General features: G+C 36.8%; 1 protein-coding gene across 2 annotated transcripts in view; it reads left to right on the plus strand.

The window, feature by feature from the left end:
• Positions 1–18,363, plus strand: part of WDPCP (WD repeat containing planar cell polarity effector) — a 394,349-nt gene that overhangs the window by 347,814 nt on the left and 28,172 nt on the right. For both annotated transcript variants that reach the window (XM_086701002.1, XM_086701004.1), the window contains one exon: positions 15,188–15,267. In XM_086701002.1, coding sequence (XP_086557128.1) covers positions 15,188–15,267 — 80 coding nt within the window. The remainder of the gene's footprint in view (positions 1–15,187; positions 15,268–18,363) is intronic.

Below are 18,363 nucleotides of genomic sequence, written 5' to 3' on the forward strand. Positions count from 1 at the left end.
TAATTTCTGTGTAGGCTATGGCAAAATTAATAAATGGAATTCATTTGAACTAAATATAATACAGAAACCAACTGAAAACTGGTTTTGAATAGACTGTACTGTGCTTGAGTTTATAAACAAACTTACTTGAATGTAAACTGTATGAGGGTAAAGATGTCTTTTTTTAATTCTTCATTGCTGGATCCTACAGGACTTAGAAAATTGTCTGTAATATAACGGATGCTTAATAAATATTTACTGAATAAATAAGATAATTATTTTTATAATACAAGAATATACAGGATATTAAGAATACATTACTAGTAATACATGTGTTAAGTAGACACTTTAGACACCCAAAAGAATCAGGCACTTCCATATTAATAGCAGTTACAACATCTAGGATATAAATGAGTGTTTTTAAAAATCACCATTATGTGAATTGACTGAGACTTTATAGGTCACCGACATTATTATTTAAATAGTTGGTTTCCATATTTTATGTGGTTAAAATAAACATTATTTAAATGGTTAGTTTTTCATATTTTTTGACTTGGCAATTAAAAAAAATGTTAAACAACTCAAAGAAAAAACAGTTTAGAATGAAAAAGGGTAATGAGAAGGACAATGGTAAATAATTGATCCTAGGACTAAATATTTTACTTTAGGTTTGGTACTGCCCTAAACTAGTTATTATATTTTAAATTATTCCATTTCTCTAATTGCTTCAATCTTTCCCTCTGTATTAGATTATCTCCTTCAAGGTCTAAAATTCTTTACTGTAAATAAACCTTGCGTTTGTAACAAATCTACTTTGATACTTACTATCATAAATGAATAGTAATATTGTTTAGTTTTCTATTTATTATATCTGAATTCATACCTAAGAAACTCCAAATAAAATACAAATCTTGCTAAAAGTTTTAAATATTGGCTTGGTTTTATTAGATTTGTTTCTAAGCAAATTTCCCTTAAGTTAGAACAAACAAACAAAAAAACTCCATCTATCCATAATCCTTATGTGTGCCTATAAACAATATAACTGATGAAAATTTTCAGTGTTTACAAAACAAAGAAAATTGTCAACAGAATGCCTGGCGGTAGACTTACCAGCAAAAAAAAAAAAAAAAAAAAAAAAAATTTACAGCCTATAATTCATGAAGATTGGCTCAAAACAAACTGTCCCTGCCAACAGAAAATCTGACAATTATTCTGTTGTCTAATTTGGCTCAGCTTAAGTTGACCTTGTTTATTCATCTCAGTCTTTTAATTCTTGTTAACTTGGCATAAGAAGAGAACATATGGCATATGTCTAGGAAGTCCATTTCTGCATCTTAAACCAAAATAAATGTAGAATATACTGAGCATTTCCAGTGTGTTCAGCTATTAAGGTAACTTAATGTATATTACACAGAACTGATTAAGTTCATATTATACCCACTAGATGTTTTATGTTTGCTGCCTATAAAGCTGAAAACTAAGTACAGACATCTTTTTCTAAGCTTCAGTATATGACTAAACCTGGCCAATTTCAAACATATTTCCAAAGACGACCATTAATTATAAACTCTTCTAAAACATAAAATTAAAGGGTATCAGCAATTTGACAATGTAAAGATGTTTACAGGCTTTCACTTAATCTCTAGCTATGTTTAAGAAAGCTGATCAAGAGAATGTGACAAAGATAGAATAAAAGCTGTAGAAGAAAAAGAACATTTCCATTTTCTCTCCAGTCTAATCTGGTCTCCAGTGAATTTTCTTATTTTCATTTTCTGACCCACTAAAGCTTATTGTTAAAGAGAAATTTCATTTTATTGTGGCTTTAATGTGTCTCAAAAAAAGCTATGACGAAATGAGGTGCTTTACAGATTCATGGCTCTATTACAGAATCGTAATTCTCCAGTACCGGAAAAAGAAAAGCAAACACCTTGAAAATCCAAAGTTCCAAAATTTACGTATTTTAAGGGGTATTATTTTGGGTTAGAATGTATTCTTTTTATTAACTAAGTGAAATGAAAAACATGAAAGTATAATTTCATGTACAAAACCATATTAGTATTAATATATTTTGAAGCTCTTAACCTTTGTTAGTGTTCTTCACAGTACTTCTTTTTTTTTTTTATTTTTTTTTCAACGTTTATTTATTTTTGGGATAGAGAGAGACAGAGCATGAACGGGGGAGGGGCAAAGAGAGAGGGAGACACAGAATCGGAAACAGGCTCCAGGCTCTGAGCCATCAGCCCAGAGCCCGACGCGGGGCTCGAACCCACGGACCGCGAGATCGTGACCTGGCTGAAGTCGGACGCTTAACCGACTGCGCCACCCAGGCGCCCCCACAGCACTTCTTGCATAGTACTTTTCTTCCACAAAGCTCACAACATTCAAACTTCATGACTTGCATTCAAAATACCATAAAATTTCAACTATAGGGGCATCCTTATTACCCAGATATTCATTACCTGAAATCCTATAGTTATGTGTTTACAAAGAGCAACAACAGTCTTTATAATGTGGAATATCTAAGAATGAACTAACTACTTATAAACTCAGTCCCCACTCAAATATTTCTCCACGGTGAATACTAGCATTTATTTCTACATATTAAGTGCAAGGTCATCGGCAGTTTCACAGATTATCAGCTGTGCAAACACCTACCACAGTAATAGAAACACATTTCAAAACAACCGAAAATTTTGCACAAAGGAGTATTTCATGAGTTCAATGAAAGACATTGGAGGAATGTTCAGATCCCATGCAAAAACCATTGGTAAATGAGGAAATGGCACTTAGGCCAATTAAGTTAAAAAGAGAAATTCCATAAGGGTAATGAAATTAAAAGAATTGCAAAAGAAAACTAATTTATTATCAAAGTATTAATAGAAACCACAGGAAAATGAATGGCCTTCTTTATGAAGATGTGTACTGCAAAAGTCAAATGTGAAGTTAAAGATGCCATTTAATGCTTCTAGAGGATCTAGTCAAAAAAACTAGGACCACTCCCCGCCTGCCCAGTCAAACTGACTTACTCTTTGTTCCTTCTAAGAATTTGTGCCTAGTTTGAAATTACAACCTACATGTTATTTTTTTTTATTTTTTAATTTAATTTTTTAAATTTACATCCAAATTAGTTAGCATATAGCGCAACAATGATTTCAAGAGTAGATTCCTTAATGTCCCTTACCCATTTAGCCCATGCCCCCTCCCATACCCTCTCCAGTAACCTTCTGTTTGTTCTCCCTATTTATGAGTCCTTTCTGTTTTGTCCCCCTCCCTGTTTTTATATTATTTTTGTTTCCCTTCCCTTATGTTCATCTGTTTTGTCTCTTAAAGTCCTCATATGAGTGAAGTCATATGATTTTTGTCTTTTTCTGACTGACTAATTTCACTTAGCATAATACCCTCCAGTTCCATCCATGTAGTTGCAGATGGCAAGATTTCATTCTTTTTGATTGCCGAGTAATACTCCATTGTGGATATATACCACATCTTCTTTATTCATCCATCGATGGACATTTGGGCTCTTTCCATACTTTGGCTATTGTTGATTGTGCTGCTATAAACATGGGGGCACATGTGTCCCTTCGAAACAGCACACCTATATCCCTTGGATAAATGCCTAGTAGTGCAACTGCTGGGTCATTGGGTAGTTCTATTTTTAGTTTTTTGAGGAACTTCCATACTGTTTTCCAGAGTGGCTGCACCAGCTTGCATTCCCAATAATATACATGTTATTAACATAAACTTATCTCTATGTTTTACCTTTTATTTTTTAGTCATATTGTACTATCACTATTTACCATGATTTTCAATCCCAGTTTAAAGGCTCCCTTTATTTATATATTTAGTTTTCCCTGGAAAGCTGTTATCCTCAGACACGGACCTCATGCAGCTTAAAATATTTAAATATATGGTTTCAAAATAATGCAATGTATGCCATTGAGGACAAAGGAGAAATATCTATGTGCCTTTAGTTGTTCTTCACTATTCTTTTGGGTTCCTTTTTTCTGCCGTATTTGTTGAATCTAGGTTCACATACCTTACACTATCAACAAAGAGAAATGAAAAAGGTTAGGAAACTGAAACTTTTAAGGAGAGAATTATGAAAGCATAAAATAACCTAAGGAAGATGATTCCATTTATATACACAGAAAAATAAATAAATAAATAAATAAAACAAAAGATGCTTTGGTTTTTCTATTTTATGTACAACTGAAAACAGGTGTCCTGAATTGCATTCTGAAGATATGGAAGATCCTAGGAAAATCCTCTAAATGGGGTCTGAAACACCCTGACACCACCATGTAATACCTTTTCTTTATAGGCCAAGCTACTGGTCTGTTACCTGTTGTGCAAGATATACCAAGTTTTGCATATCCCTTCACAGAGACAAACTACATATCTGGAATATGGGAGAAGAACATCAGTCATCTATAAATCCCCTATATTTAGAAATTTTAATTATTTTACTCTTCTTATATATATTCCTATAAACAAATTTAGGGAAATTGTTGCTTTGTGTCCCAAATAACAAAAAATAACAGAGGATACTCTGTGCTATTACCATACAACAGGAAGTATATAATGTCTTTTAGTGATGTTAAGATTAATCAGTGGAATTCTCCATTACAGATGATCCCTGACTTAAGAGGGTTCATCTTATGATTTTTTGACTTTATGATGGTGCAGAAGTGATACACATTCAATAGAAACCATACTTCAAATTTTGAATTTTTTTTAACGTTTCTTTATTTTTGAGACAGAGAGAGACAGAGCATGAACAGGGGAGGAGCAGAGAGAGAGGAAGACACAGAATCTGAAACATGCTCCAGGCTCTGAGCTGTCAGCACAGAGCCTGACATGGGGTTCGAACTCACAGACCGTGAGATCATGACCTGAGCCCAAGTCGGACGATCAACCGACCAAGCCACCCAGGCGCCCCTGAATTTTGATCTTTTCGTGAGTTAGTGATACGTGGTACTGTGTGTGATGCTGGGCAGTGGCAGCCAGCCACAGCTCCCAGTTAGCCACATGATTAAGAGGGTAATCAATTGACACATTTATCACCATTTTGTACCCATACAGCCATTATTCAGTATTCAACAAATTACATGAGATATTCAACACTTTATTATAAAATAGGCTTTGTGTTAGATCATCTTGCCCAACTGTAGGCTAATATAAGTATTCTGAACATGTTTAAGGTAGGCTAGGCTAAGCTATGATGTTTGGTAGGTTAGGTGTATTAAATCCAACATCCACTTAAGGTATTTTCAACTTACAATGGGTTTATCAGGATGTAACCCCATCAAAAGTTGAGGAAGATCTGTATAAAGTTCCCCATCAACCTTTCTCCTAATGTTTTGGAATTTACTCATGAAAGCTGCCCAGATGACTGTTTAATTAGGAGTAGTGAAATGGTGATTTTTTTTTTTAACACTGGCATTCCTTCTGCAGTTATAAGCTGGAATTCTTCTATACAGGGAAAAAAAAAAAAAGATTCCTTACTAGTTATTTGATTACCCTGAAAGGCTAAGTAAATGCTTGATAATTCCCTATATTTACCAGTTTCCAGAGCCATAGTAAATTAAGCCATCAACCTGCAATGGGGACCACTAATTTGGCAGGGGTGGGAAGGGGGAAAGGTCAAGTGCATTTTTAAATGGTGTTTAATGTGTTAGAGTCCATTGTGGTTGTGAAAAGTTCAGAAATAACAGTAAAACCAATGAATCACCAAAGTAGTAAATAGTAAGTTTACTGTGCACACACCAGAAACAAAGTTTCAAACCAAAGGCAGTAAAACCAAAACATCAGGGGTATATTATTATAGAGCAGCTTATATAGTAAGAAAGCGGTGACACTTTATTCTTCACAGTGATTAGTTATAATATTAAAATTTTCTTAAATGCTAGGAAATTGGTGAGTGGTTACTTTACGCCAACCCTGGGAAACAGTTCAAGTTTTAGGATCTCCACAGGCAAAAGCAAGAAATGACCCAGGTCAAGTTAGTCTTGCAAAATAAACTAAATTAAGCTTTGTTGATATGGTGAGACTGATTTTGTCTGTTGAGGGAATTTTCTTTTTTTTTTTTTTAATGTTTATTTTTAAGAGAGAGAGAGAGGAAGAGGGAGAGAGAGAGGGAGAGGGGAGAGAATGAGCAGGGGAGAGGCAGAGAGAGAGGAAGAAACAGAATCCAAAGCAGGCTCCATGCACTGAGCTGTCAAGCCCAGAGCTCGACATAGGACTCGAACTCACGAACCGTGAGATCATGACCTGAGCCAAAGTCAGACACTTAAACGACTGAGCCACCCAAGGGCCCCTCTTTTTTTTTTTTAATGTTTATTTATTTTTTGAGAGAGGGAAAGAGCGTGAGCTGGGGATGGGCAGAGAGAGGTAGACACAGAACCTGAAGCAGGGTCCAAGATCTGAGCTATCAGCACAGAGCCCTACATGGGGCTCAGACTCACAAACCGTGAGATCATGACCTAAGCTGAAGTCGGATGCTCAATAGACTGAGCCACCCAGGCATCCCAGTTGAGAGAATTTTCAAGACTGGTCTCCATTTGTTTTGTATTTTAATATGGTAAATATTCTTTTTGATGGTCAGGTTTTATGCATCCAATTAAGTTTTTCAGAAAGTAATCTTGGCAACTGTATCAAAAGCTTTTAAATATCATGACTTAAAATTTCATTTTTGTTATATATATGTGTGTGTGTGTCCATCACACTGCTGGCATAAAATGAATAATCTTAAATGCCTATTTGGAAAATTACTGAGTAAATTACAGTATATCCAAATATTAGAATACTATGTAAGCCATTAAAAATCATAATTATCAGATTCTGGTCCCAGATGGAGTGAGCATACTATTCCTGGTCTCTCCCACTGAATGCAACTAAAAATCCTAGAAAGAATATACAGATTAGCTATTTGAAGACTCTGGAAAGTAAATAGTGGCAGACAGCTTGAGGAGGAAGACCAGAATCTGAACTACCTCAACCAATGGTAAGTTTACCAGTATTTTTTCCTTCATTTTGCCACCACTTGGGCCTGCAGGCAGTAACAGTCAAGGAAGTCGGTGGCAGCATGTAGTTACTGACGCCACTGTTTCATAGAGGAGAAAAGTACCAACAGAGATTACAGATAGGAAGGACCTCAAGAAAGTGACCCAATTAAATTGTTTCTAAATTCCAGGTTTATACCCCAAGATGTGCATGTGTAGATCTGATCCTAACTAGCATATAAGAGACTTTGAGATCTAAACTAACAGATAAAACATCACCCAAGTCACAGATTCATTACTGGGTGATACACACATGAACAGATCTAAATAGTATTGCAAAGACTCTGAAAATTGAACTGACATTGGAACCACAGCTCACAGAGGTACACTAGAACTTGATGACTAAAGCTAACAAGATCAGTTGCCTGCTAGGACAGAAATATCAACATTTATCATGGGATTTCAAATAAGAACAAGTCTTGCCAGTATTCAAAATATCTAGGACCCAAAATTACTTGGCATAAAAAGAACCAGGAAAACCCCCACTCACATGAGAAAAAATAGTCAATAGACAGTAATATGGAGATGATACACTGGAATTATCTGATAAAACTTTAAGCAGTTATTACAAAAATGCTCCAACAATCATAAAAGCTGTTGGAAATGAAAAATACAAAGCCTCAAAAAGAAATAGGAAATAGGAAAAACACATAACTCAACAATAAAGTAACCAATTTTTTTAAAGCTCACTGATGGCTTCAATAATAGCAGGATTGAGATGAAAAAGGAGTGAATTGCAAGACAAATCAATAGAAAATATCCAATGAACAACAAAAAGAAAAAATACTGAAAAAAAAATAATAAAGAGAGCCTAAGGGACCTCTGAGACAATGCCAAGTCTAACATTTATAACATCAGAGTTCTGGGGTGCCTGGGTGGCTCAGTCGGTTAAGTGTCTGACTCTTGATTTTGGCTCAGGTCATGATCCCAGGGTCATGGGATCAAGCACCAAGTCAAACTCTGCACTGAGCATGGAATCTGCTAGGGATTCATTCTCTCTCTCTCTTTCTCTCTCTCTCTCTGCCCCTCTCCCCTGCTTGCATTCTCTAAAATAATTTTTTTTAAAAGAAAAATTAAAAAAAAGAGTGCCATGCAGAAAAATAGTTTATAGCAGTGCTATCAACAATAGCCAAATTATGGAAAGAGCCTAAAATGTCCATCAACTGATGAATGGATAAAGAAGATGTGGTATATACATACGGAATATTACTCAGTGATCAAAAAGAATGAGATCTTGCCATTTGCAACAACGTAATGGAACTAGACTGTATTATGCTAAGTGAAGTCAGTCAGAGAAAGACAAATATGTGATTTCACTCATGGAATGTAAGAAACAAAACATATGAGTGGCAGGATGGGCTAAATAGGTGATAGGTAGGGGTGTCTGGGTAGCTCAGATGGCTAACTGTCCAACTCTTGGTTTCAGCTCAGGTCATGATCTCATGGTTTTGTGAGTGCAATCCCCACACTGGGCTCTTGTGCTGGCATCACAGAGCTTGCTTGGGATTCTCTCTCTCTCTCTCTCTCTCTCTCTCTCTGCCCCTCCCCAACTTGTGTTGTCTCTGTTTCTCTCAAAATAAATAAAAAAGAAAGAGGGGTGCCTGGGTGGCTCAGTCAGTTGGGCATCCGACTTCAGCTCAGGTCATGATCTCATGGCTTGTGAGTTCAAGCCCCCCATCAGGCTCTGTGCTGACAGCTCAGAGCCTGGAGCCTCCTTCAGATTCTGTGTCCCTCTCTTGTTCTGCCCCTTCCCCACTTGTACACTCTCTCTCTCTCTCAAGAATAAAACATTTTTAAAAACTTTTTTAAAGAGAGAAAAAAGAAATCTTCCAAAGATTCAATCAATCAATCAATCAATAGCTGATGGGCATTAAGGAGCACACTTTTTGAGATGAGCACTGGGTGTTATATATAAGTGATGTATCACTGGGTTTTACTCCTGAAACCAATACTACAGTGTATGTTAACTTGAATTTAAATAAATAAATAAATTATGTACTCTAAAAAAAATAAACAAACTACCAAAACCAAAACAGGAAAAAAACAGAAAACCTGAACAGACCCATAACCAGCAAAGATATTAAATCAGTAATCAAAAATCTCCCAATAAACAAAAGGCCAAGGCCAGATGGCTTCACAGGTAAATTCCACCAGACATTTATTTTTTTTTTTTATTTTTATTTTTTTATTTTTTTTTCAACGTTTATTTATTTTTGGGACAGAGAGGGACAGAGCATGAACGGGGGAGGGGCAGAGAGAGAGGGAGACACAGAATCGGAAACAGGCTCCAGGCTCTGAGCCATCAGCCCAGAGCCCAACGCGGGGCTCGAACTCACGGACCGCGAGATCGTGACCTGGCTGAAGTCGGACGCTTAACCGACTGCGCCACCCAGGCGCCCCATCCACCAGACATTTAAAGAGGATGTGGAGAAAAGGGAACCCTCTTGCACTGTTGGTGGGAATGCAAACTGGTGCAGCCGCTCTGGAAAACAGTGTGGAGGTTCCTCAAAAAATTAAAAATAGATCTACACTATGACCCAGCAATAGCACTGCTAGGAATTTACCCAAGGGATACAGGAGTGCTGATGCATAGGGGCACTTGCACCCCAGTGTTTATAGTGGCACTTTCAACAATAGCCAAATTATGGAAAGAGCCTCAATGTCCATCACCTGATGAATGGATAAAGAAATTGTGGTTTATATATACAATGGAATACTACTTGGCAATGAGAAAGAATGAAACATGCTTTTGTAGCAATGTGGATGGAACTGGAGAGCGTTATGCTAAGTGAAATAAGTCATACAGAGAAAGACAGATACCATATGTTCTCACTCTTATGTGGATCCTGAGAAACTTAAGACCATGGGGGAGGGGAAGGGAAAGAAAAAAGTTAGAGAGGGAGGGAGCCAAACCATAAGAAACTCTTAAAAACTGAGAATAAACTGAGGGTTGATGGGGAATGGGAGGGAGGGGAAAGTGGGTGATGGGCACTGAGGAGGGCACCTTTTGGAATGAGCACTGGGTGTTGTATGGAAACCAAGTTGACAATAAATTTCCTATTAAAAAAATAATGAGGAGGTTAATTCCTATTCTTCTCAAACTATTCCAAAAAATACAAATAGAAGAAAAACTTGAAAATTCATTCTATGATGCCAGCATTACCCTGATACCAAAACCAGACAAGACTTCACTAAAAAAGAATACAGGCCAATATCCCTGATGAACATGGATGCAGAAATTCTCAATAAAATACTAGAATCAAATGAAAACAGTACATTAAAAAAATCATTCATCATAATCAAGTGGGATTTATTCCGGGGCTACAAGTGTAGTTCACTACACCACATTAATAAAAATAAAGGATAAGAATCATACAGTCCTTTCAACAGATGCAGAAAAGGCATTTGACAAAATACAACATCTATACATGATAAGAAAAAAACAAAAACAATAAACAAAAAACCTCAGCAAAGTATGGTTAGAGGGAACTACCTCAACATCATAAAGGCCATAGATGAAAAACTCACAGCTAATATCATCCTCAATGGGGAAAAAATGAGAGCTTTTCCCTTACACAGTCAGGAACAAGGCAAGGATGTCTATTCTCACTGTTACTTTTTAACATAGTACTGGAAGTCCTAGCCTCAGCAATCAGACAACAAAATAAATAAAAGGCATCCAAATTAGAAAGGAAGAAGTCAAACTTTAACTGTCTGCAGATGACATGATACTGTATATGGTAAACCCAAGAGACTCGGCCAAAAAAATTGCTATAAGTGGTACATGAATTCTGTGAAGTCACAGGACACAGAATCAATGTACAGAAATCTGTTGCATTTCTAGATACTATAATGAAGCAGCAGAAAGAGAAAACAAGGAACCAATCCCACTTACACTTGTACCAAAACCTACAAGATACCTAGGAATAAACCTAACCAAAGAGGTAAAAGATCTGGACTCTGAAAACTGTAAAACACTAATGAAAGAAACTGAAGATGACATAGAAATGGGAAAACATTCCACACTCATGAATTGGAAGAACAAATATTGTTAAAATGTCTCTATTACCCAAAGCAATCTACAGTTTTAATGCCATCCCTGTCACAATACCAACAGCATTTTTCACAGAACTAGAACAAACAATCCTAAAATTTATATGGCACCACAAAAGAACCCAGAATAGCCAAAGCACTCTTGAAAAAGAAAAGCCAAGATGGAGGCATCACAAATTTCAGATTTCACGTTATATTACAAAGCTGTAGTGATCAAGACAGTGTGGTATGGTACTGGCAACAAAAACAGACTGGCACAAAACAGGACAGAATAGACACCCCAGAAATGAACTCACCACTATATGGTCAAGGTCAATTAATCTTCAACAAAGGAGGAAAGAATATCCAATGGAAAAAAGAGAGTCTCTTCAACAAATGGTTTAGGGAAAACTGGACAAGAACATCCAGGAAAATGAAACTGGACTGCTTTCTTACACCATACAGAAAAATAAATTCAAAATGGATGAGAAACCTAAATGTCAGACAGGTAACCATTAAAATCCTACAGAAGAACACAGCCAATAACCTCTTGACACTGGCCATAGCAACTTCCTACTAGATAGGTCTTCTGAGGCAAGGAAAAAAAGCAAAAATAAACTACTGGGACTTCATGAAAATAAAATGTTATGCACAGCAAAGGAAACAATCAACAAAACTAAAAGGCAACCTATGGAATGGGAAAAGGTATTTGCAAATGACATACTTGATAAAAAGTTAATATCCAACATTTATAAAGAACTTACAAAATTCAACGCCCAAAGAACAATCCAGTTTAAGAAATGGGCAGAAGACATGAACAGGCATGTTTCCAAAGAGGATATACAGATGGCTGACACACGAAAAGGTACTCAACATCACTCATCATCAGAGAAATACAAATCAAAACCACACATACCTCACACCTGTCCGAATGGCTAAAATGAACAACTCATCAAACAACAGATGCTGGTGGGGATGTGGAGAAGGGGAACCTTCCACACTGTTGGGAATGCAAACTGGTACATCCACTCTGGAAAACAGTATGGAGATTCCTCAGAAAGTTAAAAATAGAACTGCCAAATGATCCAGCAATTGTACTATTAGGTATTTACCCAAAGGATAAAAACATACTAATTCAAAGGGATACATACACCCCGATGTTTCTGGCAGCATTATCAACAATAACCAAATTATGGAAAGAGCCCAAATGTCCTTCACCTGATGAAGAAGTAGTGGCATATATATACAATAGAATATTACTCAGCTATAAATGAGAATGAAATCTGGCCATTTGCAACCATGTGAATAAAGCTAGAGAGTACTATGCTAAGCAAAACAAATCAGAGAAAGACAAATACCATATGATTTTACTCTTATGTGGATTTAAGCAACAAAACAAATGAACACGGGGAAAAAAAGAGAGGCAAACCAATAAACAGACTCTTAACTAGAGAGAACAAATTGATGGTTACTAGGTGGACAAAGGGATGGATTAAAGAGGTGATGTGTATTAAGGAGGGCACTTGTGATGAGCATTGGTGTCGTATATAAGTGATGAATCACTAAATTCTGTACCCGAAACAAATATTGCACTATATTTTTACTAGCTGGAATTTAAATAAAACTTGGGGGAAAAAGTAAAGGTTTTGTAGAATTCAAATGTGAAGCCATCTGTTCCTGGACTTTGTTTTGAGAGAGTTTTAAAGTATGGTTCAAATACTGCTTACACTAATCAAAGAAGACCACAATAAATGGAGACACATACCATGTTTATGGACTGAAAAACTCAATAAGGTACACATACCAGTTGTCTTCTGATTGATCTAAAGTTTTAAAACAATTCTAATCAAAATCCCAGAAAGATTCTGTGTAGATATGGACAAGCTGATTCTAAAACTTATATAAAAGGACAAAGAAATTAGAATACTGAAAACAATTTTGAAGAAGAGAAATAATGTTGGAAAAATCATGCATGATCTTAAGACTTTTTCTAAAGCAAGAACTAGCAAACACTTTCTATAAAGGGTCATTTAGTAAATGTTTTAGGTTTTGCAAATCATACAATCCCTGTCACAGCTACTTAAGTCTGCTGTTAAAATAAAACAGCAGCCATTGATATTATGGAAATAAATGGGAGTGGGTGTGTTCCAATAAAACTTTATCTACAAAAATGGGCATCACTTTAATTTCCCATGGACTATGGTTTGCCATGCCCTTCTCTAAATCTATACTAATCAAAAAATCGTGGTATTAGCAAAAGGACAGATTGACAGAATAAAACTGAACAGAGAATCCAGAAATAAACCTATGCAATATGCCCCATTGATTTCTGACAGACGTACAAATGCAATTCAGTGGAGTAAGAATACTCTTCAATAAACGGTATTACAACAACTGGACATCTTATGTATAAAAGCAATGAGCCCCAAAGTAAACCTCACACCTTATTAAAAAATTAACCCTAAATGTATCATACATCGAAATATAAAATGTAAAACTATAACACTTTTAAAAGAAAACATTTAAGTAAATCTTCATGATCTGGTATTAGTCTAAGAATTCTCAGAACTGACACTAAAAGTACAATCCATAAAAAAACAAATTTGACAAGCTAGACTTCATCAACTTTTGCTCTTCAAAGGATACTGTTAAGAACATGAAATAATAAGCTAGCAAAATTAGTGGTTCCTAGGCTTACTAATAGAGGTGAAAGTGTGACTGTTAGGTATGAGGGAGTTTTTTTTTCACATGCTGAAACTATTTTTATTCTGATTGTGATAGCAGTAACACAAATCTATACATCTGTTAAATTCATAGAATCTACATCTTTCTTTTAAAGATTTTTAAGTCATCTCTACATCCAATGTGGGGCTCAAACTCATGACCCTAAGACCAAGAGTCCCATGCTCTGGGGTGCCTGGGTGGCTTAATCAGTTAAGCTCTGACTCTTGATCTTTGCTCAGGTCATGATCTCATGGTCTGTGAGTTCCGGCCCTACAATGGGCTCTGTGCTGACTGTGCAGAGCCTGATTGGGATTCTTCTCTCCCTCTGTCTGCCAGTCCCCCTTTCAAATAAATAAACTTTAAAAAAAAAAAAAACAAAAAGAGTCACATGCTCTTCTGACTGAGCCAGCCAGGTGCCCCTAAAATCTACATCTTTTTTTTTTTAATGTTTATTTTATTTTTTTGAGAGAGAGAGAGAGAGAGCTCAAGCAGGGGAGGAGCAGGGAGAGAGGGAGGCACAGAATCTGAAGCAGGCTCCAGGCTCCGAGCTGTCAGCACAGAGCCCCAGGCGGGGCTTGAACTCACAAACCATGAGATTATGACCTGAGCTAAAGTCAGATGCTCAACCGACTGAGCCACCCAGCACCCCTAAAATCTACATCTTTAAAAGTCCTTTTTTAAAAAAATAGTCCATAATTTACATACAAAATGTAACAAAAACTGTATGAGAGCTATATAAAATTTTATAAGATAGTGTTATCTCAGCTTTGTTTAAAAAGATGCTTGGGGCACCTGGGTGGCTCAGTTGGTTGGGTGTCCGACTTCGACTCAGGTCATGATCTCATGGCTTGTGAGTTTGAGCCCTGCGTCGGGCTCTGTGCCGGCAGCTCAGAGCCTAGAGCCTGGAGCCTGTTTTGGATTCTCCCTCTCTCTGCCTCTTCCCCAGCTCGCACGCTCTCTCTTTCTCTCTCAAAAATGAATAAACATTAAAAAAAATTTTTTTTAAAGATGCTTGCATATAGAAGCTAATTATCCAGATGAGAACTCTGGAAATCTGAATTATGTTATTGTTTTTTTCTTTGTGTTTTTTTTTAATTTTTCTGTAGTAATAAATTACTTTTAAAATAAGGAAAATAAAATGTATTTAATAGGAAATTTTTACCATCCATTCTAATCCTGTAATACCCCAGTAGAATGTCACATTTTGTTTCCACTACTTCTTTTGAAAATTGTGTATGTAAAATATTTTATTTGTATCTTAAACTTGAATTTAATTGCTCTTCAAAAATGTCCTGTAAATTATTTAATGATGGGAAAATTGAAAAAATTCTATGACATTTTAACCCTATAATTTTCTTTTTAATCCTTTTTCCAATTAAAAAAAACAACAGACAAGTACTTGACAGAAGAAATGAACTTGAAAAAGACAACTGTGCTGAATCTTTGATGACTAAGACCTGTAATGAAGAAGGTAATGGTATCCAAGTTACTCAAAGTATTTAAAGCATAACAGAATAACAATATTGTGGCTGGCAAGAGCTTCCAGTAAATGAATAAAACTAAGAAATCCCTGAGCATTTCTAGTTGGTGTGTTATAAGACAGTTCTTGGTAAATATAGTGTAAAATACTAAGTCAGCTTATTTTAACAAAGGCTTAATTATAATGAGTATACAAATAAATGTGGGGATCTTCTTAAAATGTTGGTTCTCACTGAATAGGTCTTGAGTAGAGCCCATGATTCTGACCTTCCAACAAGCTGCCAGTGATGTGTATACTTCTGGCTTAGAGATTACAATTTGATAAGACAGATTCTGAAGGTCACTGAGAAAAATGGCTTCATTCTTACCTAATTTAGTAAGAAAGAAATGTACACAGTAAGTTAGACTACAAGTGCTACCCCAAATAAGCATGAGGAGGTAATAGAGCAATCACTTCTAGCCAAGATATTCAGCTGAGCAGATGGCCTTCAAAGAATTTCAACATGTAGAAGAAACTGTGTGAGCATTTATAGAAAAAGAAAGTACAAATAACACATAGTTGACTGTGTGTGAAGAGACAAAAGTAGTTAATATTTGAATGTTCACACTATGTTCCCTTTTCACTATCCCCTAAAGATGAATCTTAGTTTGGCCTATTTATTTTCTTACCTTTCTCCCTGAAAATGGGTCATTTCTGCTTAACTAAAGTCTTTGAAACTTTGAAATGCCGAAGTTGGAACAAAAAAAGGATATGGAGAAGGACAAGAGAGGCATGTGGAGTTAAGAGACTTTTTATGACGTTTTTGGGGGTTTTCTTCCTACATTGCCCAGAGAAAGAAGTGCATAAGAGCAACTTCTGAGGCAAGTGGACAGGAAGGAAAAAGAACTTTTAAGAAGTATGGTATAGTGCCAGGCATATAGCACTTACTTTACTGCTGTTGTTTTATAAACTGAGGTCTACCAAGGATATGCCACAAGGCCTATGTATGGTCCCAACCCCAACCCAAAATACTATTACTTCAATTCTTTTGTTGTCCTCATCTAGAAAATAAAAGTTTCAATGGAATGGTTCTCATGAAGGATGAACAGTTGAATAAACAATTTAGAGCTATGTTTTTGGCATTAGTAGTTTAAAGATACATGATTCTATGTAGGAAAGAAATGGCATTTTCCAATTTTGTTTCTTTTGAATTTGAAGAAAAATGTGGAGTTTATAGTATTCAACAAGGCCAGCAGCTAGTTGATGGTTACTAGCAAGATGGCAAAATAGGTCTCCAGCCCTCATTCCCCCCTCCCCATAAACACCAATTTGGCAACTATCCACAAACATAAGTACCATTGTGGGGGCTTCAAAATCCAGGAAGAAAGTTGCAAGAGCACAATGGAGCCCAAGACAGAGGACTCTCTGAGAAAGCATACACCTGCCCCAGGACCTGACCACAGACCTAGGAGCAGCTCTATCACCCCATATACATGGATCTACACTAGCGGGCCTGGCAGGAATGTCATGTGCCTGTAACCCCACTAATAGGCCCACTGACTACAGACCCAACTGCAAACCTAGAAGCAACCCCATATTCAGTTCCAACTGCTCAACTGTGATCCCACAGCCAGTCTGGTCCACCTAGGGACCTGGGAAGAGACATGCCAATCTATGTCCCAAGTAATAGGCAGGCTAACTGTGGACTCAGAAGTAGCCTTTCCACCTGGGCAAGCAGCACAAGCTATGCCTGATGATGCCCCCAATGATAAATCAGCCAACCAGTAACCTAACTGTAGACCAGGAAGTAGCCCCATGACCTGGCCCTGGTTCTGCTCCACTGCAATCCTGGAGGCAGGCTTGTCTATCTGGGGACCTGCAGGAGTAGGTCTTTACCTGCCAAAAACACTCTGTAAAGAATGGAAGAGGTCCCTGCTCCTTTAGTTTCACAGACACCAGTGCAAGGCTATAAAGTCACAAAGAAGTGGGCACAGTACCACCAAAGGAAACAAAAGTTCTAGTAACCAGTGCCAAAGAAATGGAAATCCACACACTGCTTGACAAAGAATTCCAAATAAAATCATCTTTACAAAGCTCAATGTAAATAGATGGATAGGTAGGTAGGTAGGTAGGTAGGTAGATAGATAGATAGATAGGGGGCCCAGTGAGGAACACCTTGGTGGCTCTGTCAGTTAAGCCTCTGACTCTTGATTTCAGCTCAGGTCATGATCTCACAGTTCATGAGATTGAGGCCTGCATCGGGCTCTGCACTGACAGTGTGGAGCCTGCTTGGATTCTCTCTCTCCCTCTCTCTCTGCCCCAACCCCACTCGCTTCCTCTCTCAAAATAAATAAAAATTTAAAAGGAAAAAAGTTCAATGAGCTAAAAGAGAACACAGATAACTAAAGAAAATTAGGAAAACAATACTTGAACAAAATGATGAAGCTCAAAAACAAACAAAAACCAACCTATTAAAAAAAAAAAAACAGAAATCTGGAGCTGAAGAATATAATGATAAAACTAAAAATTCCATTAACTTCAACAGCAGAATCAATTAAGCAGGAAAAACCCCAACAAACTCAAAGACAAGTCATTTGAAATTCCAAATTTAAAAGAACAAAAAAGAAAAGAATGAGGGGTGCCTGGGTGGCTCATTCAGTTAAGCGTCTAACTTCAGCTCAGGTCATGATCTCATGGTTCATGAGTTCGATCCCCACATCAGGCGCTCTGTTGTTGGTATGCAGCCCACTTCAGAACCTCTGTGCCCCCCCCACTCCCACTCTCTCTCAAAAATAAACATAAGTGAAAAAGTGAAGAAACTCTATGGGACTTAATATGATACCCCAAAAGAACGAATACTCACACTATAGGTGTCCCAGAAGGAGAGAGAGAGAGAGACCAAAAAGTTAAAGAAACAGTGGTTGAAACATCTCAAATATAAGCAGGAAAATGAACATCCAAATTTGTGAAGCCCAAAAGTTCCCAAAGAGGTTCAAGTAAATTGTCTAAAGTAAAAAGAAAACATTTTCACAGCAGCAAAAGAAAATGACTTGTCACACCAAGGGACTATAACAAGGAATAGCACCTAAGACTATCAGTGGATTTCTC

Source organism: Puma concolor, chromosome A3, assembly GCF_028749965.1.
Source record: "Puma concolor isolate L17-30 chromosome A3, mPumCon1.1.hap2, whole genome shotgun sequence".
Classification (NCBI taxonomy): Eukaryota; Metazoa; Chordata; class Mammalia; order Carnivora; family Felidae; genus Puma; species Puma concolor.